This window comes from Physeter macrocephalus, chromosome 10 (assembly GCF_002837175.3).
Source record: "Physeter macrocephalus isolate SW-GA chromosome 10, ASM283717v5, whole genome shotgun sequence".
Classification (NCBI taxonomy): Eukaryota; Metazoa; Chordata; class Mammalia; order Artiodactyla; family Physeteridae; genus Physeter; species Physeter macrocephalus.
This window is the reverse complement of record NC_041223.1, coordinates 80,725,368-80,750,529: the sequence shown is the minus strand read 5'-3', so window position 1 is coordinate 80,750,529 and position 25,162 is coordinate 80,725,368. Positions and strand designations below refer to the sequence as shown.

At 38.3% G+C, this 25,162-nt stretch overlaps 1 protein-coding gene across 1 annotated transcript in view; it reads right to left on the bottom strand.

The window, feature by feature from the left end:
- The window catches only part of COL19A1 (collagen type XIX alpha 1 chain), a 342,743-nt gene that overhangs the window by 245,046 nt on the left and 72,535 nt on the right, over positions 1-25,162 (bottom strand). The window contains exons 9-10 of the mRNA XM_028494726.1: positions 9,741-9,785; positions 7,111-7,155 (exon numbers count right to left, since the gene is read on the bottom strand). Coding sequence (XP_028350527.1) covers positions 7,111-7,155; positions 9,741-9,785 — 90 coding nt within the window. The remainder of the gene's footprint in view (positions 1-7,110; positions 7,156-9,740; positions 9,786-25,162) is intronic.

Sequence of the window (25,162 nt, the reverse complement as noted above, 5' to 3'; positions counted from 1 at the left end):
ACCAATTGGCATTGGCCACAGATAAATTGCTGTGTATTTTGAAATCATAGTTATTATTCTACTCCATCTGTTCTCTTCATTTTCCGAGTCAACTGTCAAATTAAACAAGTAAGCCCTTCCTAAAAGTTGCAGAAGTGTTACATGTTACCAGGGTAAATGAAACAATTGTCCAACATGCTGATGTTCAGCAAATTCTACAAGGGGATCCAAGAGAGAATTCACAGGAAGTGAGGTGACATGTCAACAGTTGTTTTAAAGTGATGATGGGAAAGTGCTATATTTATAATAACAGTATTTAACATTCTTGCATTCATTCTGAATGCTAAGCATAATTGCCAAGAAAGCTTTAATAGTGAAATCCTAAAAATACATTTCAACTCTGACCTGCTTTTCCCAGTTGTTCTGGTCTCAGTATTACTTTAGCTAAAATTAATAAGCACATGGGACTATGTAAAAGTATTAAGTCATTCCTTGGTTTAGCTATTTGACACCTTGTATCTCTCCCTTCCCATTCTAATTGAGAATTTCACCTTTCTATAACATTTTCCTATTACACATAAAGCATCTCTACCATTTCAAATATGGAAATATCTTTTGACCCAGTCTCTGAGTCCCACTATGTAAACATAACTTTAACGATTACTATGCAAGTCATGGGAGAAGGAGAAGGGAAATGAAGTTGCTAAATCTATCCACCCTTTTTGCTCTGAAGTAGAATTCAACTGTTATACTAAAATAAGGTAATTTTATCTCATTTGTGTTCAATTTATTACAAAAATGGCCCAATTTTTCACCCCTCTATGTAGGCATACCCCTTGCAATGCGACTTTGTCGCTATCAAGAGGTGGCATCTGTTTTCCCACCCCTTGAATCAGGGCTGGGTTTGGGATTCGCTTTGGCCAACACAATGTGGCAGAGTTGATGGCATGCTGGCTCTGAACCAGGGGCCTCGAGAGGCCTTATGTGCTTCTGCCTGCTCTTTGGACTCCTGCCATTACCTTGAGAACAGGACCAGGATAATCGTTGGAGGATGGGAGACCACCTGAGTAGACATGCTGTCCATGAGAGCCTGACCTAGACCAGCCACCCTCAGCCAACCCACCAGCTGAGCACAGATACACAGCAAACCTAGACAAGACCAGCTGGGAGCAAAGTCACTGAGCTAATAAGCCCAGTCTAAACTGCTAAACCACAGGAGAACAAGCTAGACGAATGATGTGTTAAGCCACTGAAGTTTGGGGTGATTTGTTACACGCCAGTAGCTAACTAATATATCCTCTCGTCTTTTGCTTATTTATTTAGAAGTAAAATTAGGAAGTAATACTAGGCAAATAAAAAATTAGACATAGTAATTATATCAAATCTATTTTCCTCAAAATATCAATATTTACATTTTTGTCACATTTTGGCTGTTGGGGATATTAACATTTACTGAGCACCTTTTAGTTACTAGGCACTTGTTTTACTCCTACAAAAATCCCATAAGTATGAATTATCTTTATCTTATAGAAAAGGAGAGTAAGGTAAAGACAGCAAGGAACATGTCCAGGTTCACACAGCTGGCATGGCAGAGCTGGATTAGAACACAGGACACAGGAATGTGAATCCATTTATCCTACAATAGGTCACCATCAGTTCCCCAATGAACTGTTAAGTCTAGGCTCTCCCTGGAGTGGTTCTCCAGAAACTAGGAATGTGTGTTCCCTGCCAAATGACCAAGATGCTACCCCAGAAGGTTCTGAAGAATAATTTATGCATATTATATAGGCATACTCACTTAGGCTTTTTCTCATTCTCCAACAAAATTTTAAATGGCAAAAATACCACAGCTATGCCTTCAAATTCTCAACTCAAGTTCTATGTGCAATTACCATAACAACAATTGGATGGAAAATTGACTAATGAAAAGTGAAAGTATCTTCCAGTGTAAAAGGTCTTGATTTATTTGAAGCCATAATTGTTGTTTCTAGTAGCAAATGATTACTGTTGATTGCCTTATTGACTATATAATCTCATGATATTTAATGCTAGAAGGCAAAAGGCTGCACATCATTCATAAAATCAACACTAAGCCTAAATGTATATTTTATTCTAGGATGGCCAATGAAAATTGGAGTTATGTCATATGAAAATTAAGAAATACAAATGATCGGATGCATGCCTTAATTATAAATAACCGAGATAGTTTTGGATAAGTAAAGCGTACTTATACTTAAACCATACACTACAATAGACATTTTAATAATTTTATTCATTTGAATATCACATTTTCTACAAAATTATATTACAGATTATACTACCTTATATTGCAGTAATACAATACAATAATACGTGGTTAAATAAATCAACTAAATAGGCATCATTTAGATGTTTTTCCAGTGGATTCTGTCAGGTAAAGTATTTGCAACAGCTATAAAACCAGAGTAATAAATATTTAAATATATTTTTCTGATTTAAATAAATATATGGCATTTCAGGACCTAGACAAGAAAAGAAGACAATAAAAATCACAAGTCACTGGAAATTTATAGCAACCAGTTTTCCAAAGTTTTCAGACATAAATTAAAGCAGGAATCATATGCATTTGTTAGTGTTATGGTTATGGTTATTGTTATTAGTTTAACTCAGGGTGAAAGAAAAGATCATTGATCAAGATGATGAAAGTAGGTAATGCCTGTAAGTCAGAAACTGTTGAACCATGAAACACTCTACACTATAGAACATGTGAACTGTTGCACACTGTCCACATCTCCTGGAGCCACATGGTTCATGACAAAAATCAATTTCATTGTTCTCTTTTATTTTCATTAAACTTAAGGGATCTTGAAGAGACCAGGTAATCTCAATATCAAATGGAAAAGTTTCACAGTTGCTGAAACATCTTAGATCCCTGTAAAGATTTGCTGCCATGTGTGCCCATATTATCTTAAATGTCACTCTTGAATGAACCAAAATCGACAACGTTTTAGCTAGAAAATGTCAGGAACACTGTGGCGAGAGTAACAGTTGCCACTGGATGCTTCTCTCTCACAATTAAATGATATGTTAACAGTAAAGTGCAGCAGGATCAAGTTTAATGCTGAAGAAATTAGTTTTTAAACTTTAAGTCAGTTAGGGTTTGATTGACAACATACAAGAATGAGAATTTTAAAAGCAAACTAAATTACATGATCTGAAGCAATTACTTAAAATATTGAATTCTATTATGAAGCAGATGTTTACATTTGCTTTTCTATTTGCTCCTTTTCATAAATGCAACCAAGTAATACTCCTATTTTCACAAAGATCTAAAGTAAAGATCTGGGCTCAGCGTTTAGGAATGATGATCACTTCATTGAACCCCTGCCAGATGGCCTTTTTCTAAAGTGATATTCAGAGCCTAGCTCTTGCATCTACCTTGGTCGTATAACAAGAGTTGGTTTGGCTATGTCATTACGAGGAAGGCTGACAGTGGGGATAACTGTCATCAAGAGTGGACTCTTCACCACCTCACACCAGTCAGAATGGTCATCATTTAACAATCTACAAATAATAAATGCTGAAGAGGGTGTGGAGAAAAGGGAACCCTCCTACACTGTTGGTGGGAATGTAAATTGGTGCAGCCACTAGGGAAAACAAAATGGAGGTTCCTCGAAAAATTAAACATAGAACTACCCTATGATCCAGCAATCCCACTCCTGGGCATATATCTGGACAAAACTATAATTCTAAAAGATACATGCACCCCTATGTTCATAGCATCACTATTTACAACAGCCAAGACATGGAAGCAACCTAAATGTCCATCGAAAGATGAATGGATAAATAAGATGTGGTACATATATACAATGGAATACTACTCAGCCATAAAAAAGAATGAAATAATGCCATTTGCAGCAATATGGATGGACCTAGAGATTATCATACTAAGTGAAGTAAGTCAGACAGAGAAAGACAAATATCATATATCACTTATATGTGAATCTAAAATATGACAGAAATGAACTTATCTACAAAACAGAAACAGATTCACAAACATAGAGAACAGATTTGTGGTTGCCAAGGTTGGGGAGAGGGATGGAGTGGGAGTTTGGGGTTAGCAGATGCAAACTAGTATACATAGAATGGATAAACAACAAGGTCCTACTGTATAGCACAGGGAACTATATTCAACATCCTGTAATAAACCATAATGGAAAAGAATATGAAAAAGATTGTACATATATGTATAACTGAATCACTTTGCTATACAGCAAAAACTAACACAACATTGTAAATCAACTATACTTCCATAAAATAAATTTTTAAAAAAAGAAGAGTGAACTCTTCAGTTTGTTTACTGCTAGAAGTAGCCATATAACATCTACAGTCATAGTGAAGGAACCTAAGGAAAATCCCCCAAAGAAGGGATGTTTAAGACCACTCCTATAGAAGCAGAGAAATCAGAATGTAGACCTCAGCTGGGGGTCTATTCCTCAGCCAGAATACAGACATCCCCTCTCCTGCCTCATGGGCTATGCTGTCAGGGATCCAGGGATCCTTGAATGATGCTCCAGCCAGTAACAGGTCAGTGGAGCGAGGTCATTCCTAAGATAAACCAGAATGTGGCAAACCTGATGAGAGCTGTCCTCTGGGAGAGTCTTGCCAGCATCAGAAATTACTCTTTGAGAGAAAGAACCACCCCTTCAAATAATTTTCACTTTAGGACTGACTTGGCTGAACTGTGTTTGCTAAGGTAATGAGGCGTGAGTTTCTGCCCTGTTATAAGTTGCTATAGACAGACTCAGGAATATGCTTTCAAAGGAGGTCCTCTATACTTGCTCAAGTTCCATGGGTTCTTTTCTGGACTGAGGGCAGCATCTTCAAAACACTGAGGAACCCCATGATAGTCCAGCTTGGGTTAAGCTGGCCTGAAAGCTAGTTTTCTAGCCATAAAGAAAAGCAGCAGATTTCTCTACGTGGTTTATACTGGATTATAGAAATATCACCTGAAAACCATCATATGGTATTTTCTCTTTGACAGTTGATAAACTTCCTTTTTTGGTCAGTAGCCATGTGGCTTTGGTAGATATGATATCTCTGAACAACAGCAACTTCCTGAATTATTTCATTTTGCAACTAGTGAATTTTGTCATTTATAACAGTCAAATTTTAAACACAGTAGAGGCCACATTAAGGTAATTAAAGAAGAAAGGTGAGTCTTATTTTCACTATATATTCAGTTTTCCACAAAGAACTGAAGTTCAAATGAGATTGTCTTTATTCAGAAAACAAATTTGTGTTGCAAGCAGTCCAAGAATCTCATTCTGGTGTCACACAGAAATGAGTGCCTCACATACTTTTCTTGTTTAATCTAGAAACAAAAAGTTTCTAACCTAGAAACGAATACTTGGATATCAACTATTTATCTTATGGAAAAATATGTGTGGTCATTATCATAATACACAGCATGTAACACTGAAGAAACTCAAACATCCCATATATGGCAAATAAAAATCAAAGCAGAACATATTTTTAACATAAGCGTTGTTATGTGAATCTTACATTTGACTATAAACCATTTAAGTTGTAATTCTCATTCAAGACATTGTCTTTTCTACTTGGTGCTTTATTTCTTCCTGATTACTCAATCATATTCTCCATAAATATTTTCACCTCTTGGTGACATGGACTATTTGAAGGCAACAGTTAACAGATATGAGGAATTAGAAGGGAAGTCTTTGAAGCCAGATGTACTGAATGTTTTTCAATACCTCATAGCCTGTGAGAATCTATTTATTACTAAGCAATACCAACCGTATATCTAAAATATCAAAATAGCCACTAAGATTTTAGTGAGATGGTGACTTTAAATTACAGAGAATATATCTGTTTTCCTTGCTTATTCTTACTTATTCCTACACGTAAGGTACCATTAATAAAACAGGAATATGTAAAGCATTTATTTAAAGCCATGGTCTTGCAATGATGGCTATTCTAAAGCAAAAATATTCAAGAGATTCCTAAGAAGGAGGATCCACTTAAAAAACAGTCATCACTCAATGGACTTCTCTTCAATTATACGATAATTATATGGCTATCCTTCCTTCCCCCTCACTGTTCTGTGAGGAAAAGTAATTAGCAAGTAGTTTACAACATGTGTAATTTGTCTTACAATTATAATAGATGCTCTCATTCTATCTATAAATACTTACTGAAGAAGCAAATAACTGATAACTGCTCAGAAAACTCAACATAGGCCACACAGTCTAATTTGAGATCATCTCTTCCCCTTTCCAGCCTCCCTTCTGGCTGTCCAATTACATGGCAGTTTATGAAACAAAGGAATGGTGCTGTTTTTGTCCTATTTGAAAATAAAACTAGACATATGAAATGCAGAAGAATGCAAATGATTGTGTGAAGGGAAATTTTGGATGACTAAGACACTTCTATCCTCTACACTTTGAGTACAAAGCTGTGAATGTGTGAAACGATTGCTTGAATGGAGGGGTTAACAGCTTCTCTCAGCTGCAACCTGCAGCCCTCTCCACATGGCTTTCTTTACCTCTAAGTCTGGTAACCAGTAACCTGGCAGGGTTTAAGGAGTTCCCTATAACCCAGTCTGGAATATTGCACAATCCTTACGGTTTTCCTAAATGTTGCCCCTGCCTTTTAAACATTCCCTTTATTCAATTCTTCCACACTATTCTATTTTGAATGTGCCATCCCTTTTCTGTTGGACCTTGACTATTACAATTAGTTCTACTTATTTATTTCCTCAGGAAAAATTCCACTGATAAACTAGGTGTACATATAAACAAAGCATTTATTTAGACTTGGACATTTCATGAGCACATCAATGATGTTACAGCACAAAAATATAATGCTTAATAAATGTCTGAATTACTTATGTATCAATGGAATGATTTAACTAGAAATATGTAGAAATAACTACCACCTAAACAAGTGTAGAAAGATTTATGACAGTCATCGATATGGTAAGTCTACCTTAAGTGAAGCACATATTTTAAATTATTTCTATAAAATCACTGAATTGCTTTTATGGAAAGCACAAAAACAAGTTAAATATTCTAGTTCAAAATATTTTCCAGAACACTATTTTTACAAATGAGTATGAAAAGTGATCTTTACCTTTCCACCAATTTCTCCTTTGCTACCTTCAAAACCTTGCTCTCCCTGTAGAAGAGGAATATGATGTGTATAATAACAGGCACACTACTTTTAACACAAGTAATAAAAATAGTTTCTAATATTGAAAAATCAATCATTGTATATACTAAAACCATTTCTAAAATGTAAGCTCGAAGCCAATATTAACTTATACAAAATTTAAACACTTCTAAACACTGAAGGAATAATTTTCTAGGGTAAAACCTATAGCTTCACTACTTGCAATGCAATTTAATCTCCCCAAACCGGAATTTCTGCAACCAAAGTACCTTTCTCATAGGTGTTTTGAGAACTGAATGCATCAAATAGTGTGCCTGGCACAGACTCATTTAGCCATTACTGTTGTTATTACTACCACTATTTATTCCACCAGATCCAGCAGAAACATCCTTCTCAAGCTGACTTCCACGGAAGACCGTCCCAGGGAGAGGTGTGTGATGAACGAGGCCAGCGTTCAGGCTCTGGCTCTGACACCGGAGCCAGGCTCTTTCCCACCCAGATGGCCCGGCTCTCCGGTACAGAACGGGTGTGGGCTCTTACTCACCGTGTTGATTCTGAGAGGTATAAACCCCCTGTTCTTCAAGTAAAACCTCTCTGATCTGACAAGCTTATTTTCCCACTTAGCTCTACACAGATATTTAGAATACTGATGTTTCATTCACATGATCAACAAATATTCATTGAACGGCAAATATACATCAGGCACTCACAACAGCATAGCCGGCAAGGGAATGCTGAGGGTGGGCCATACCCACCCCTCCACCCACAGGAAGCACTCAGTAAACCGAGACGAGGGATGGAGGGTTTCTTATCTCCAGTTTTTATCTGCAGCGCTTCAAACAAGGTGACACTTAATGTAATTAAAATCTGTATGTAAGAAAAGGAATGCCTGCTTTTTACTATGTGTATATTATACATATACTCATACACCCTATGACACATACACACCCGATTAAATCATTACTTCTGGGGCTTCTGGTGGCGCAGTGGTTACGAAGCCGCCTGCCAATGCAGGGGACAGGGTCCGAGCCCTGGCCAGGGAAGATCCCACATGCCGTGGAGCAACTAAGCCCGTGCACCACAACTACTGAGCCTGTGCTCTAGAGCCCGTGCTCCGCAACAAAAGAAGCCACTGCAATGAGAAGCCCACGCGCCACAATGAAGAGTAGCCCCCGCTCGCCGCAGCTAGAGAGAGCCTGCGTGCAGCAATGAAGACCCAACGAAGCAAAAAATAAATAAATAAAATTAAAAATAATAATAATAACTTCTGCTTTATCTACCTTCAAAAAAGGTACAGGAAAGAAAGTAAGTTAGTATTTGGGTATATTTGCCACTAAGTGTGTGGTCTATCTCTTTCCTATCATTTTTCCTAAAATATAGACTTTAACTTGATCTCTTAATTCAAGCTGACACAAAGCTGCTGAACGCCGCAGTACATCGGCCACAATGCCAGCATGAGGCGGCCACCATAAACAGCTGCTGGAAGGTCCAAAACTGTTTCCCAGAAGATAAATCTACACATCCCTTGGCTGGCAACTCGACTCACAGATGCAGCACCCGCTGTATCAATGGGTTTTGTCTAGAACTGCTGTGAAGAAATGCAGAAGCTTGCCATTTCATCACTGCCAGTTCAATCTTAGTATCTTCATCAAGCAAGTAAGGGAAGATTTTTCAAAAGCCGTAACTATAAATACGTGCATATCTTTTTAATGGTAATTTTTAGCTACAGAGCAAAACCTAGATGCGATAGTAACTTCTGACTTCCTGTTGCTAAGATCTGTAAAACTTCTCCAGTGCATAGAAATGATATGCTTGGCTTTGGTGGGCATCTAATATTGCACCAGTAATGCTCTCCCCTGTGGCGGGATTATCTGGGTGGTATCATGACAGCTGGCGCCACCTGAAGGGGCTCCCCATCCCTTCAGGAAACTGGAAAAAACCAGTCTCTGTGTTTCCAATAATGCTGGTCACCTACAATCATATTTCTTCCCAGGAGGAAAAATCAGCCCATGGACAATAAAGGGGTGAAATGAAGTTTACCTTGGTAAGGAGAAAGATTCTAGGCCCAGAAAGAAGCGCTCTAGCCAATGCAAAAATCCCTACTGATTATGAGTTTATCATTCTGAGAGAATTTTTTGAAGAGATTAGTTGTAGCATCTTTGTAATATTTAATGTTTTATATCACTGTAACCATTACATTTAGCTCAATCTGGGAAATACAAAAAGGAAAAGAAGTAACCACACACTGTCAAAGGTAGTAAAGCCTGTTCCAGTCTTCATTTTAGACTCAACAGTGAAAACATTCCCAGAGCAGCTGTGCTCACCCCTGGGGCCCCCATGAAGCATCACTGCCCACTTCTCCGGAGAAGCATGTGGCTAAACCTCTCTGATAAAGCTCCCTCCTAAAGTAGGTCCTTTGAGAAGGGATCGCTTCCGTGGGGTCTCTTTGGAAAGGAAGTTCAAGTGCTGGTTGACTCAGGGAATTCAATTTCATCAAACACATTTTCTAAATCTTCACTATATTATGTGCACATTCAACTTCCAAGATGTTAAAGTTCTTAACCAATATGAAACATTAAAAATCTCTTTACCTTTTGACCAGGTAAGCCTGGAGCTCCATGTAAACCATTTTCGCCCTAAAAGAAATACACAGAATAAATTTTGTTAGCCACAAAAAAACAAGTGAATGAAGAAATTTTTGTGTTTTTTAACAACTTGTTCTAGGCTGGGAGGAAAGGCAGCCTAATGCTGAGCGTGTATCAAGTACAGGGGGCTTTGCACCCATCCCTCATCTCCCAACTCCAGGACTAGTACTTGCGTTCAGAAAATAAGAAGATAGAGGCTCTGAGCGGTTCGGTAGCGTGCTCAAGGTCACCAACCAGGAGCATCATCTAAGATGTGAATGGAGGCCTCTCAGACTGCACAGCCCATGCTTTCCCACGTGCTACTTAGTGCCCTTTATTTTATTTTCTCTCTTTTAAACCTCTGGGCATAATATTAAAGTCTGACACAGGCTGTCTATGGGCCAGGCACTGTTCTCACAACAAATCTATCAGGTAGATACAACTATTATGACCATCTTCTTACAGATGATTACACAATCAGGATATAGACCTGGAATTCAAGTTCACCTACTTCATCTCTGCGCACCTAATCACCCACCTGCACTGTCTCATGGAAAAGATTTCATTCTGGCTTGTAAGTGACCTCTTATCTAGAAACTAAATATATATATATATATATATTTATATTTATATATGTTTATTTATTTAAGATATTTATATATACATAAAGCATATCTACTTTCTTTCTCATTCCCGTTGATTGCCTTTAGATCAGTTTTGAAGACGTGCCCAATGCCGTTCTACTTGAAACAGTTACTTGGGAGAATTTTGAGTTCTTTCCATCCATCTGGTTCCTGTGTTGGGTACAAAGGTTTTCAGCAGATGCCTATCAGTTTCCATTACTGGAATGCATGGGCCATCTCTTTGACAAGCTTGGTTTGCAAATGGCACACAAGCTAGAACGAGATACTCCTGGGAGGATGTGCACATTCCCAGCGGAGCCTCAGGAATTCTGCTGCTTCAAGGATGTGACGTGGGCTCCCCAGTTTCCAGGTTTAGAAAGCTCAAAATAAACTAACAATTCTACTGACCCGCTTTATTTCTAGCAAACATTTATGAAACAACAGGTTTTTTTTTAAGTATTACCTAAAATGAAGTTAGATATCACTTCTTAGAGTTTTTAAAATAAAATTCAAATATATGAAGAAAAAACCACATCTTCAAATTTTAAAATAGCAATAATATGCTCTGTTTAAGCCTAAAGAGATCATTATCGTTTCATCAATTAATACATTTTTGGAAAGGCTTAGTCATTTCTGCCAGCAGTGTACTGCTATATACACAACATATTTTAAAGACTAAGGCTTTTCTTTGACTAGATTAAATTATCTGTGCTGCACAGTGTAACTGCTATCATCACAGAATATACTAAACACTAAAGGCAAAACTTTGTGGCCAAGTGTTGAGGCATCAATAAAATACAATGTACTTATCTATGTAATAAATATATTTCTATCATTTAAAAAGTTGTTATAGTTCTAGACCTGAGGCATCCCACAAATATATTAGAAACTTCCCATTTCACTTAATAAAGTGATAGTCAAAGCACCTTAAGTATTTGACACCAGGGAACATTCTATGGAAACTGAGCTGTTACTCATCACAGAAGTATGTCCACTTGTCCATGAGGAGCAGAATTATTTTCATTGGTTGGTCCAATATAATGTTTTACATCATATTACAAGTTACACACGATAACACGATATGGTTTGTAATCCGGTAAGCTACACGGGCACAGTCTACACTGCCAAAAATACTTTTTGGAAATAAGAAAGCAATGTCAGTAGCTCCTTCCCTTTTTCTTTGCTCACAGCTCACTCCCATGTGTCATGTGCTCCAAAGACTGGCACCTAATTGCCCACCTCTGGCACATATCAGGTTAGGGTCACACCCAGATGCACTGTCAACTGGGTACCATTCTTCCTTGACAGGAAGAATGTCTCTCTCTTTAATGGACACTGGTTTTAGGACTGTTGCAATTAAAATGTTTTCCTATGGCCAGTGTTAATTGGTCTCTGCTCTTTCCTGACCAAAAATTTGTTTTGTAAACATAATTCCAAGCTCCATGATAGCCCAATGGACACCACTGATTACTCTTCCAGGAAATGAGTTGGCTTCACGTGACACAACAACATATGAAAGATTTTGAGATACTGGGAAACTTTTGTAGCTTAAAGTCTGTAACTTTGGTATTCAGAAACCAATTTATTTTCTTCTCACAGATTTTCTCAAAGTTACCAGAGATGTCTGACATAGAAACTTATAATCATGTAAAATCATTTGTCATTTTTCCAGTCCCTGAGGGATAACTTAGCATATTTGTTTCTGACTATATCTCAAAAAAAAAAAAAAAAAACTACTAAGTAGCGTAACAACTAAAGAAGAAAATAGTCTTAAAGAGCAAAATTTTGTTTAACAGATTAACAGACTATGTTTCTCCTGTCAGGACTTTATCTAAAACCTAATTTATGTCAACAGAATGAGCCCTTCTTTACTCTGAATCACAGTTTCAAAGCTCTGGTGCCCATGCAGCTTGGGGTCAAATTGAATTCTATCCAACAAATAAATGCCTGCCTAAAATTACTGGATGAGCAGACATTAGCTGGTTTTTCTAAACTCTTGCTGTTCCTCGGTGCTGCCAGTCTCAGCACAGGAGGAAATAAGAAGCTTCTTTTTTGGCTTCCCATCAATACTTTAGCCCATTATTTTATTTTATTTTTTTTAAAGAAGATGTTGGGGGTAGGAGTTTATTATTAATTAATTTATTTATTTTTGCTGTGTTGGGTCTTCGTTTCTGTGCGAGGGCTTTCTCTATTTGCGGCGAGCGGGGGCCACTCTTCATCGCGGTGCGCGGGCCTCTCACTATCGCGGCCTCTCTTGTTGCGGAGCACAGGCTCCAGACGCGCAGGCTCAGTAGTTGTGGCTCACGGGCCCAGTTGCTCCGTGGCATGTGGGATCTTCCCAGACCAGGGCTCGAACCCGTGTCCCCTGCATCGGCAGGCAGATTCTCAACCACTGCGCCACCAGGGAAGCCCTTTAGCCCATTATTGAAAGAAAATTATAATCAATGTTTCCTGTATCTACTGTAACTTTCAAAATTTGTTTCTCTGGCATATACTTTCTATTACAGGTTTTTCCATCAAAGGGCCTGCGTCCCTTTCGTATTACAAATTCAAGCTCCAGATGGGCAATGTACGAATACGTGTAATATAAAGCAGGGCAAAATCTAACATTGCTGCTGATAGCATCAATGCCATGTTATTAGTGTAATACAAAGCGTGTCTTCAACTTCACAGAGCAACCTAAAAAACCCTTTCCAGAATTCAAAGTAACCTCTTTGGAAAGCTTTTGGAAAAAACTTAGGTGTGATTTAGGAGCAGCTGGTGGCTTTCTGAAAAGCTGATCAAAGGATTTCATTTACCTCCTTTTTATCACTGCTCATTTCCCGGAAGTAAGCACAGCTAGGCATACAAGATAAACTATTAGTTTTCCTGATTTCTTTGACATTGGAATCAATGTCTTTTCTTATGCAGGAAATACATGTTGTCTGAAAGACATTTAATAAAGAATCACACTCCCTAGGGCTGTAGTTTGTAAATCTAGTACCAATAAGACCAAGCAAAGAAAGGCAGATTAAGCAGGAAAACGAAAATTCCCTTATAACTAGACCTAAGCCTGGAAAATAGAAAGTTATATACTATGTTTTGGTGATTTTTTTCTTTAAAAAGTTAGGCATTCAGACTTTGATTAAAAAGTCTGAGATCCTGCAGATGTAGAGAATGGACTTGAGGATATGGGGAGGGGGAAGGGTAAGCTGGGACAAAGTGAGAGAGCGGCATGGACATATATACACTACCAAACGTAAAATAGATAACTAGTGGGAAGCAGCCACATAGCACAGGGAGATCAGCTCGGTGCTCTGTGACCACCTAGAGGGGTGGGATAGGGAGGGTGGGAGGGAGACGCAAGAGGGAGGAGATATGGGGATATATGTATATGCATAGCTGATTCACTGTGTTATAAAGCAGAAACTAACACACCATTGTAAAGCAATTATACTCCAATAAAGATGTCAAAAAAAAAAGTCTGAGATCCTATTTATAACACTGTTTCCATATTTAAAAATGTAATTTGACCTATCATTTTACTTAGAGCAAGTTTCCCAGGAACACAATCTTCTGTTTGAATTTACCGTACACTTGGAAGTATATAATATTTTCCCACTAATTAATTCATATTCATTAAGAGTAAATTTACTTAAATTGAGTTTTGAGTGAAATAGCTGGAACAAATATCTGAAGTGGAATGCCAGAATCCTAGCATGAAAACCAATAAAGGAGGCAGCCAAAAGTAAATCTGATTATGATTTTGTGTATCACTAACTTGACCTCTACAATTCCGACAACAGGCCTGCTGTACTCAGGCCATAATCTTTCGGGATTTAATTTTTATATGGTTCTAAGTTCCTGCCACTCAACTAAATATTTCAGGGAATAACGCATATAACTCATATATTTTTTCCGATATCTCGTCCAATCAGAGTCCTTTTATTTCAGGGAAGAGTACTTTTTCCTTCTATATTCTGGGACTTCATTCCAATAAATAAATTGTTAAGTAAAAAAACTATGTACTTCATAGGGTTGAAAACTTCAAACTTTTTGAATTCTTTGTATTTGTTGGATCCTTCATGCAGCTAACACATGGGGATATATTATCACATGAATGCTCAGAATAAGGCAAATTTAAAACAAAAACGAATGAGACCCTATTATTACTTATTCTTATGGTCATTTCAAAGAAGAGAAAGCCAGCCCACCATTGGTAATTCATGGTCAATACATGTTTTAATCATAGTAATATAAATGTGGGGAGTCAGTAGCAGCTTAACCCAACATCTACTTTCTCAAAAACTATTAACCTGAGTGTATCTGTGTGCACACAAATACATGCAAGGGCACACACCTAGAAAACAAGCAGGTGGGCATTCTTAAATACAGGGACAGGTGTAAATTTATACATTTGTATCCACCAGCTCCACCAAAGAATCCTGCCAAGGCACTGACCCTACTGAAAGCCTCTTAAAGTCAGGCTAGTTTGCTGTTTAATTTGCATTGTGGAGAGCAAAACAAAACCATTTGATGTATGGATATTGAAACAATGCCTTCTGAACCCAAATTAACCTTTCCCAAATTTCTGCCCATTGGTCTTACCTCACACAGGACAAATATCATATGGGACTTATACATGACATCCCTCTGTGTCACCATCAAGCCTATTCAGTAATCCAATCATTTTTCAAATGATAGTTTGGAGTCCCTTAATATTATAGTAACTGTTCCGTGGGCACACACTGTCCTTTAAAATGTGGCACTGAGAATTCAGCACATCACTCCAGATACGGTCTCAACCACACAGAGACGAGGACGGCATACAAACACACACACACACACACACACACACACACACACACACACATGGATACTATACAATACCTGCATTACTACAACTTGCTTTTTTAAAGCTAAATTGCTTGTGCATACATTGAAGATACAGTCTCAACCACACAGAGACGAGGACTGGCATACAAACACACACACACACACACACACACACACACACACCTTGTTCTGGATACTATACAATACCTGCATTACTACAACTTGCTTTTTTAAAGCTAAATTGCTTGTGCATACATTGAACCTGTAGTCAACTAAAACCTTACGTTTTCCTTTCAAAGAGGATATTTTTACAATCCTTTTTCAAATTACTGGAGTGCAAAATACGCAGTTATTCAAATAAAAAACAAGTAATTTTGAAATGGTTTGGGGACGTAAATGTTTCTTTCCACTTACAGCAAAGTTAGGGAATTGAGCCTTGGCCAATGTTGTAAGACCCCATTACAAAATCTAGGCTCCTAGATTTTGTAGGCTCCTAAAACCGTCATCAGTACGGTTTTCTTAAAGTGGATCTGTTAAGAATGAGTGTGTGGGCTTTTCACTTTCTTGTGAGACTAGCTGGAAGGCAGTCTTTAAGTAAACTTGAAGCTTCAAAAAAGTACCAGGGAAACAGAAGACATTTAGTGTAAATCATCCACTGAACTATCTAGAGGGGAGTAATTGACATCTGAATCAAGTATTCTAACACGAGATAATTGAAGATACAAAGAGAAGGACAGTGTCATCAGTAAGCTCCTACTTGGAGACAGTGAGACACCAGTAACTGCAAACTATTTCTGGTCCGAAGTAGTCCTCATGCTGAGTAATTTAGAGTTCTACTCTGCATCAATTACTTCTACTGGAGCTTCAAGGCACTGAAGGCATTGGTTACTTATCTTTAGACCTGAGATAAATGGCTGTGAAGGTCTGGAGGAAGAACATGCCTTAGCAACGTTGTAAGAAAGTCAGGAGATTTCCAAACCTAGCACGGAGGACAAGGCAGGAAAATCACCTACAGATTTATGCTGGAGAGAGGAGGGAGGGCACGTTGTCTCCAAGGGAAATGGAAAGCCAGTTCTGGAGCGGCACACTCTTCCCTCTATTTCTGTTTCACCCCCGGAAGCACCCCTGTCAGCTTCACCAGACATGGGAGAGTCTCCGGCCCTCCTATTCCCTGAAGTGCGCTTCTGCAGATAGTACAGGAGATTTGGACCGAAGCCTCGTGGCCTTTAGGGGCCTTTCCAATCCTCCCTCGGCATGGTTTTCTAACAATCTTCCTCTGTTTCTCTTCTCTACTGACTTGAGCTCTGAACAGCTCAACAAACATTATGCAGAACCAAGGAGGTGCCACGCCCTGGGCCAGGCGCTGGGGTGACGGTGTGAGAGGGATCCCCAGCCCTTGTTCTCCAGGAGGTCACAGTGGGGACCAAGACACACAGACTATGTGGGTAATGTAAACAAAGTGCTACGCGAGCAGAGTGCAGGGCTGCTAAGTCTGCCTGGTGGTCAAGGAGAATTCATGAAATAGATGCAATTTTTCTTGAGCTGTGAAGTCAGTGATCTGTGCAAATGCAGTGATGGTGGGACGAAAGAAAGATACTGACTGTGGTCATCCTCTCGAATCTTCTTCTCTTACCCAACAAGTTCATGCATGACCTTCCACAGGCTATGACAACCCTGACTAGGCTGCAAAAAGCTCCTTTAGACACAGCCACATTAAGAAAATTCTATTATCTGAACTTGTAGACATCTATATAAAATAACAATTACACCTCTAAATTGCCTATTGAGTATCTCAGTAATCTACACCAGAAATAAAATAATTAGGACAAAACTATAATTAGAAAAGATACACGCACCCATATTTTCATAGCAGCACTATTCACAAAAGCGCCAAGGCATGGAAGCAACCTAGATGTCCATCAACAGAGGAATGGATAAAGAAGATGTGGTATGTGTGTGTGTGTGTGTGTGTATACACACACACACACACACATACACACACTGGAATATTACTCAGCCATAAAAGAGAATGAAATAATGCCATTTGCAGCAACATGGATGGACTTGGAGATGATCATACTAAGTGAAGTAAGTCAGAAAGAGAAAGATAAATATCATATAATATCACTTATATGTGGAATCTAAAAAAATGATACAAATTAATTTATATACAAAACAGACACAGATCCACAGACATAGAAAACAGACTTGTGGTTGCCAAGGGGGAGAGAGGGGGAAGGAGGGGGAGGGAGGGAAGGATTGGGAGGTTGGGATTAGCAGATGCAAACTATTGTATATAGGATGGATAAACAACAAGGTCCTACTGTATAGCACAGGGAACTATACTCAATATCCTGTGATAAACCATAATGGAAAAGAATATGAAAAAGAATGTATATATATATGTATAATTGAATCACTTTGCTGTACAGCAGAAATTAACACAACATTGTAAATCAACTCTACTGCAATAAAAATTTTTTTTAAAGATTAAAATAATTAGCCACTAAACTACGCAGAGAAACAGAGACTGTGTGATCTTTTTTTATGGCAATATTTTAATATTTGTGTGCTAGATTCTCACAGTGCATTAAACCAAATAGGAACATTAGCAGACTAGCTTCTTAAAATCTGGCTAACCGTTTAGCAAATAAAAGTCGAGTGCCAGGGTGCCAGACCCACTGCATGTGTTGAGCCTGTCATCCATCTGTTGTGTTCTCTGCCAACTGCTCCACTTGGGGTGCGAGTGGAAGGCATTAGGAGGGAATAAGAAACCATTAAGAAATAAAATCAACTGCAGAGTGAGCAAGTCTCTTTTTCGTTTTCCTATCCTTCTATTACCTCTGTCCTTCTCGGGTTTCTGCTTATTTTAGTGCTATCTTGTATCAATATACTGTCCACAGATAGGACAATTAAATGAGACTTACTCCAGGTAAAGGCAGTCATTTTTCACTGATAATTCAAGTATCATTCTTATAACTTTAGTAAGTGAGGTCAAGAAGCAGGCTGACAAAACCGTTTTCTTTGTGGTCATTTATACCATGAATAGAAATTGGTTATGATAAAAAGTTCAATCCTACATCCAGATTTGACTGTACCTTTATTCACTGCAGGATTTTCTGAAATACAGGAGTATGTGTGTGATTCTCTGTTTAAGAGGTATTTTCTCCTAACATGGAGCTCATACTTGTTTTATAAACCTTGACAATTTCACAGAAAGGAAATATCCCATTTTTACAATAAAGCTGTATTGTACTTTTTTTTCTCCTCATTTAGTGTTGCGATTTGGACAATAAATTGTCACATACTAAGATATTTTAATTTTTTTTATCTTGGGAAGAACTCTGAAATTAATCTTAATTCTGAATTTCACTGGCAAACTGGATGAAACTAGATAATGCAGAGAGAAAGCCAAATGACAAAAAAAAAATTCTTTAGCTTTCTCAATAAATGCCTGTAAGTTTCGGAGTATCTGAGGCATTAATGCTACATCTGGACCAGGGCTGTTGCAGAGTTCATTATAATTCACAACAGCTACCCGGCCTTGTCTGCGCTTTCATAAACTGTAACAGCATCTGCCTTTATTTCCTGAAGCTGCAGTCTTCTCATAAAATGTCTTTTTAAGGGAAAACCAAGATTCAAACATCACAGTCATTTCATTTTCCAACAGAAAAGAAATATAAAGACAGCTAGGGAACAATGAATCTGTCCAGTTTGGTCTCACCCTCCTGCAAAGAGCTGGGGCTTCAGAGTTGATGGTGAAAAGACCCAGTACACAAAGCAGCTCTTAATGAAGACAGTTAGCCCAGCTATTTTTAAGACATGCAACTTGGCAACTCTCTCACCACGCTATCAGATACACTTCTTAAGCGCCTTAATGCATGTGGCTTTTTACCTCTAGAAGTTTGATTTTTTTAAAAAAAGAACATCACGGTACTAGGTGAAACACTTGTATTTTTGATCAAGTAAATATACAATTTATAGATATATCTGATCAAATGAATATAAATTTTACACATATATATAATATCAAAAGCATATTTGGAGAAGAGCATAAATAGAGAAGTTTCTAGATTAGACACTGAGGTAAGGTTTATCTGGACAGTGTGGCCATGATGGGCCTGCCTGGAGGTCAGACAGGATCTCCAGAGAGTCAGGTTTGGGAAGTTTGGAAGCATATTTTAAATATAATTTTGGAATTTGGAAACCAGACAAAATAAAACTGCATTGTTTTCATAATACTTATTTCAGAAAGTAAAGCTAGACACAATCCTTTCATTTGGTGAAAAACATATGATGATGATTTTCAAGAGATGGACACAATTTTCTGAGGCTGGGAGAATTATCTCTAGGGATAGGCAGACTTTAAAACGGTCCACAGATCTCAAGACAAGGGACACAGCCCTCCCTGAAGTAGGAAGGAAGGAAGTCCCCTGTGCAGTTCCCTCTCTAGCCTGCAGATAAATGAATTTAAGATCTAATTCAGAACCGTCTGCAAAGGAAATGTGAGCACTTGAGGGACGCTTCAGACAAGGTAATACGGTAAAGGTGCCAGAGCCATGGATTCACGTGGGTAGAGATTCAAATCCTGACTTCACTAGTAGTTAGCGATGAAACTCTGGGGAAGTTTCTCCATCTGTGAAACAGTGATGATAAATTGTACCTCACAGAGATACCGTGGGGAATGAATGAAATAATGTAAAGAAGTCTCTTGATAGTATTTAGCACATAATTATAAAGTAAATGGCCACTATTATTATTATTGTAAAAGTCTGTACTCATATTTTTTGGTTAGGTTGAAAATTCATTAAATTCCTAATATCCAGTTTGTTTTAAGAAGTCAAAGTTTTCTAAGATATGTGACTTTTATTTTAACTTTTCCACTCAATATATTTTGAATAAATAATATAAATTCCCTCAAATGAGTTCTAGTTTAGTCTCTTAGTAAGCTAGAGTTTAGAATAATAGAATCATTAAACTGTTTTCTTTTAAAATTATATCTATTGTTTACCAAATATTTATTTATCAAGCACTGAGCTGGCAATCTCATGAATTATTTCATCAAAACTAGAAGTTTTGTCTACTAGAAGGTACAATATAATTCCCATTTCACAAAAAGAAAACTTAGAAACTGTAAGAGACATGTCCCAAATTACACAGAGCAAGGATTTGAGCTGGGATTCAAACCCAAGATGTTTATAACTCTGGGTATTTAATAACTGAATGACAGAATAATGAGGGCTATCACTTACTGCACACCTACCCCACGAAAACTGAAATACATTTATCTATTGATAAATAAATTATTTCCCACTAAAATAAACACTTCAGGACAAATTCTAGGTAATTCAGCAGATAGAAAATTGGTTTTAGCATAAATTAGGCTCTGTATTTATTTAATTTTTTCTATCACATTATTAGGATTAAGATGATTGGAAGATAATTATTCCTATTTTAAAAAACTATCCCTACTTCTCAAAAAACATACCTGATACATGACATACACAAGTGAAATAGGGAGTGAGGCAATTTTTTATGGCAATATTCAAGCAGCAAATGCAAGCATGCTTTGAGTGTGAAGTCTGGAGGTAGGACAGTAGGCAGGATTTGCTCCAGCGGCCCAATCTCATTTTCCCACTGCATATCATGAGGATGTGAGTTGTGAGCACGTGTGTGTGTGTGTGTGTGTGTGTGTGTGTGTGTATGACATATGTGTGTATGCCCTTGTGTGATCTCATGCATTAAGCCACTCAGTTCTCTTGGAAACTTAATCATCCAATTTGCCTGCTTTGACTGACAGTGGCTTCTGTCCAACCAAGCTGACCAGAAGTCACCAGTGACTAATATCTAAGAACCCTTGCTACATAGAGTAGATTTTCTGCATATCATGAGGATGTGAGTTGTGAGCACGTGTGTGTGTGTGTGTGTGTGTGTGTGTGTGTGTGTGTATGACATATGTGTGTATGCCCTTGTGTGATCTCATGCATTAAGCCACTCAGTTCTCTTGGAAACTTAATCATCCAATTTGCTTGCTTTGACTGACAGTGGCTTCTGTCCAACCAAGCTGACCAGAAGTCACCAGTGACTAATATCTAAGAACCCTTGCTACATAGAGTAGATTTTCTTATTTGAACCCAGAACAGAAAACTTACCAAATATCTTAGGCAAAATCCTAGCTGTGTTGAGTAAACGTAAAGGGGACAGTTATTTTTCTGTGGTGTGTTGGCAGTAAGGCTATATATCTATCAGGTTAGAAGGCCTACGCAAGTCTGTACAAGGTGATGCGTATTATAATTACAAAAGAACATAATTAAATGCTATAGGTCTTCATCTTCAAAGTCTCCATGATTCCATATTACATAAAGTCTCCTGGGCCTCGGAAGAAAAATGCCACCTCAAGAAACTAATACTTTGTCCAGGGCCTTGACTTAAAAAAATTTACTGCTATCACCTTGCCAAACTTCGAAGTGTAGGTTTATTTTAGGATAATGGGATTTATATGCAAATCACTTAATTTATTACTGTATCACATTGTATGTAAGTATAAAGTGCAATTAATATACAAATTCTACTCTACTCTGCTCAGAATAGGCTTCCCTCCATTCATATAAATCAGTTTTATAGTTTAAATATTAAACCTTAAAAGAAAACTTCACTTTGAGAATATTATACCTGAGATATAGGTTCTATGGCACTTTGCATATGTTCTTGCTCCAAGTGAGCAAATTCATCTCTTTTTATTTTGTCTTTTAACAGAACTCTTAAGCACTCCTAATTCTAAGAAAAGAACCCCAAAGAATCACAACTGTTGAGAAGCAGAATCCAGGCCAAGCTCGGGGACGCTGTATGCATACTCTGGGAGATGCATTAAGACCCTGTGGGAGACATGGCTCTGAGGATACATAACACTTTAAGAATAATTTTTCTGGGCTTCCCTGGTGGCGCAGCAGTTGAGAATCCGCCTGCCGATGCAGGGGACACGGGTTCGTGCCCCGGTCCGGGAGGATCCCACATGCCGCGGAGCAGCTGGGCCCGTGAGTCATGGCCGCTGAGCCTGCGCGTCCGGAGCCTCTGCTCCGCAATGGGAGAGACCACAACAGTGAGAGACCCGCGTACCACAGAAAAAAAAGAATAATTTTTCTTTGGAAATTAGAAAAATCAATCAAGTTATTTTCATCATAAAATAACGGAAGTACTGTACCCCAAACATAAGTGCCCATCTTTACAACTATAATTTAAAATTTCTGAAATTTAAAAAACAAAAAAAATTTTTGTATCTTCATTGGAGTCAAATATTTAAAACTTATAAAGCATGCCATCAAATAACATAGTAGCTTTCTTATTATTTTCATTTTGTGTATATTCATTAGAGATATTTTAAATAAGTGGTAACCTGTGGATTATAGAAGTGACAAAAACACTATTGAGGTAACATTTCTTCACTGATGAGTGTTATATACCTTTAACAGCTAAATAAAGTGACAAGTTAGAAGTAGACCTGGCACCACCAGTGACTGTGCCCTTGAAGAGAGGATATGGTCAAAGACGTGGTGATTCTACAGATATTGGGAAGGTCCCTGAAGATGCCTAAAACCAGGACCCAAGAGCTAAGTGCAGCCTGATACCATGGTTAGCACCACAGGAAGCTGATGATTGTCCTTGATTGTCTGTGAGGCTCTCTGAGAGCGACTCAAGTAAATTAAACTTGTGGAGACTGCTTGGGGAAACATGAGAGAGAGTTTGCCAGGACAGTGTGCGTTGGTTTTAGAGTACCATGGATACGGCCTCTCCTTCACCACATTAGCTTTTTTTTTTTTTAACATCTTTATTGGAGTATAATTGCTTTACAATGGTGTGTTAGTTTCTGCTGTATAACAAAGTGTCCATGACACTCTCTCACTTTGTCCCAGCTTACCCTTCCCCCTACCCATGTCCTCAAGTCCATTCTCTACATCTGTGTCTTTATTCCTATCCTGCCCCGAGTTTCATCAGAACCATTTTTTTTAACATTCCATATATATGTGTTAGCATATAGTATTTGTTTTTCTGTTTCTGACTTACTTCACTCTGTATGACAGACTCTAGGTCCATCCACCTCACTACAAATAACTCAATTTCATTTCTTTTTATGGCTGAGTAATAGTCCGTTGAATATATGTGCCACATCTTCTTTATCCATTGATCTGTCTATGGACACTTCAGCTTTTAAGTTCCCTGGAGACAGCGTCTTCCACAGATCTTATGAGACTCACTCTTGTCACCAGTTTGACCAAATGGGCCCAAAGCGCTGAGGCTTTCCATTCCCAGAATTACTACACCCAAATGATTCACTGCTAGCTAGTAAATTCCCTTATATCTACTGCACTTTTACTTTAAGTGGAGTGTTGGATGAATCATCTCATGAAATTCTTCCTACAGATCTGGGCTTCTAGGAAATGCAACAGCATCTTTAATTCTGAGTTGTGTTTGCCTGGAACACCGCATCTTGCTCCAGCTCCTTCACTCAGCCCAAAATGCCCTTGCTTTTCTAAGAAACTCTATTTTTTTCCGGAGAATTTCTTGGCTTGCATGCTTAACTTCCCAGGCTGCTTCTTTCTTACTCTCACGGTCCTTGATGAAGTCTGATTTGATCAACTTCTACAGCGGTTGAGCCTCTTGATTATTCTCTACCTCCTGTACTGAGTCCCGCCTGCTGAGAACTCCATTTCAGAGCTAAGAGTCTCCTCCACAGCCAGTCAGTAGCAACTTATGCCTGGTTTCCACAAATAGGATCCAAGAGATGTCACCCTGTTGCACCAAATTCAATTAACCGTGTTATTTTTAGACTTATTTTATTTATTTATTTATTTATTGGCTGCGTTGGGTCTTCGTTGCTGTGCGCGGGCTTTCTCTAGTTGCAGGGAGCCGGGGCTACTCTTCGTTGTGGTGCTCCAGCTTCTCATTGCGGTGGCTTCTCTTGTTGCGGAGCAGGGGCTCTAGGTGCACGGGCTTCAGTAGTTGTGGCACGCCGGCTCAGTAGTTGTGGCTCATGGGCTATAGAACGCAGGCTCAGTAGTTGCAGCGCATGGGCTTAGTTGCTCCATGGCACGTGGGAGCAACTTCCCGGACCAGGGCTCGAACCCATGTCTCCTGCATTGGCAGGTGGATTCTTAACCACTTCACCACCAGGGAAGCCCTAATTAACAGTATTTTATACCAATCTTAGTAAATTATGTTTTAAAATATAACAGGGGAATTTTATCCACTTTCGCTTTATTCATTGTGTAAACGCAATTAAATCTTACTTTACACCCCACAATAAAGAAGTCTAGACCAGAGGGCAGACAGCCAGGGCTCAAACCCATGTCTCCTGCATTGGCAGGTGGATTCTTAACCACTTCACCACCAGGGAAGCCCTAATTAACAGTATTTTATACCAATCTTAGTAAATTATGTTTTAAAATATAACAGGGGAATTTTATCCACTTTCGCTTTATTCATTGTGTAAACGCAATTAAATCTTACTTTACACCCCACAATAAAGAAGTCTAGACCAGAGGGCAGACAGCAGAAGCAAGAAGAACTACAATCCTGCAGCCTGTGGAACAAAAACGACATTCACAGAAAGACAGACAAGATGAAAAGGCAGAGGGCTATGTACCAGATGAAGCAACAAGATAAAATCCCAGAAAAACAACTAAATGAAGTGGAGATAGGCAACCTTCCAGAAAAAGAATTCAGAATAATGATAGTGAAGATAATCCAGGACCTCGGAAGAATAATGGAGGCAAAGATTGAGAAGATGCAAAAAAATGTTTAACAAAGACCTAGAAGAATTAAAGAACAAACAAAAAGAGATGAACAATACAATAACTGAAATGAAAACTACACTAGAAGGAATCAATAGCAGAATAACTGAGGCAGAAGAACAGATAAGTGACCTGGAAGACAGAATAGTGGAATTCACTGCTG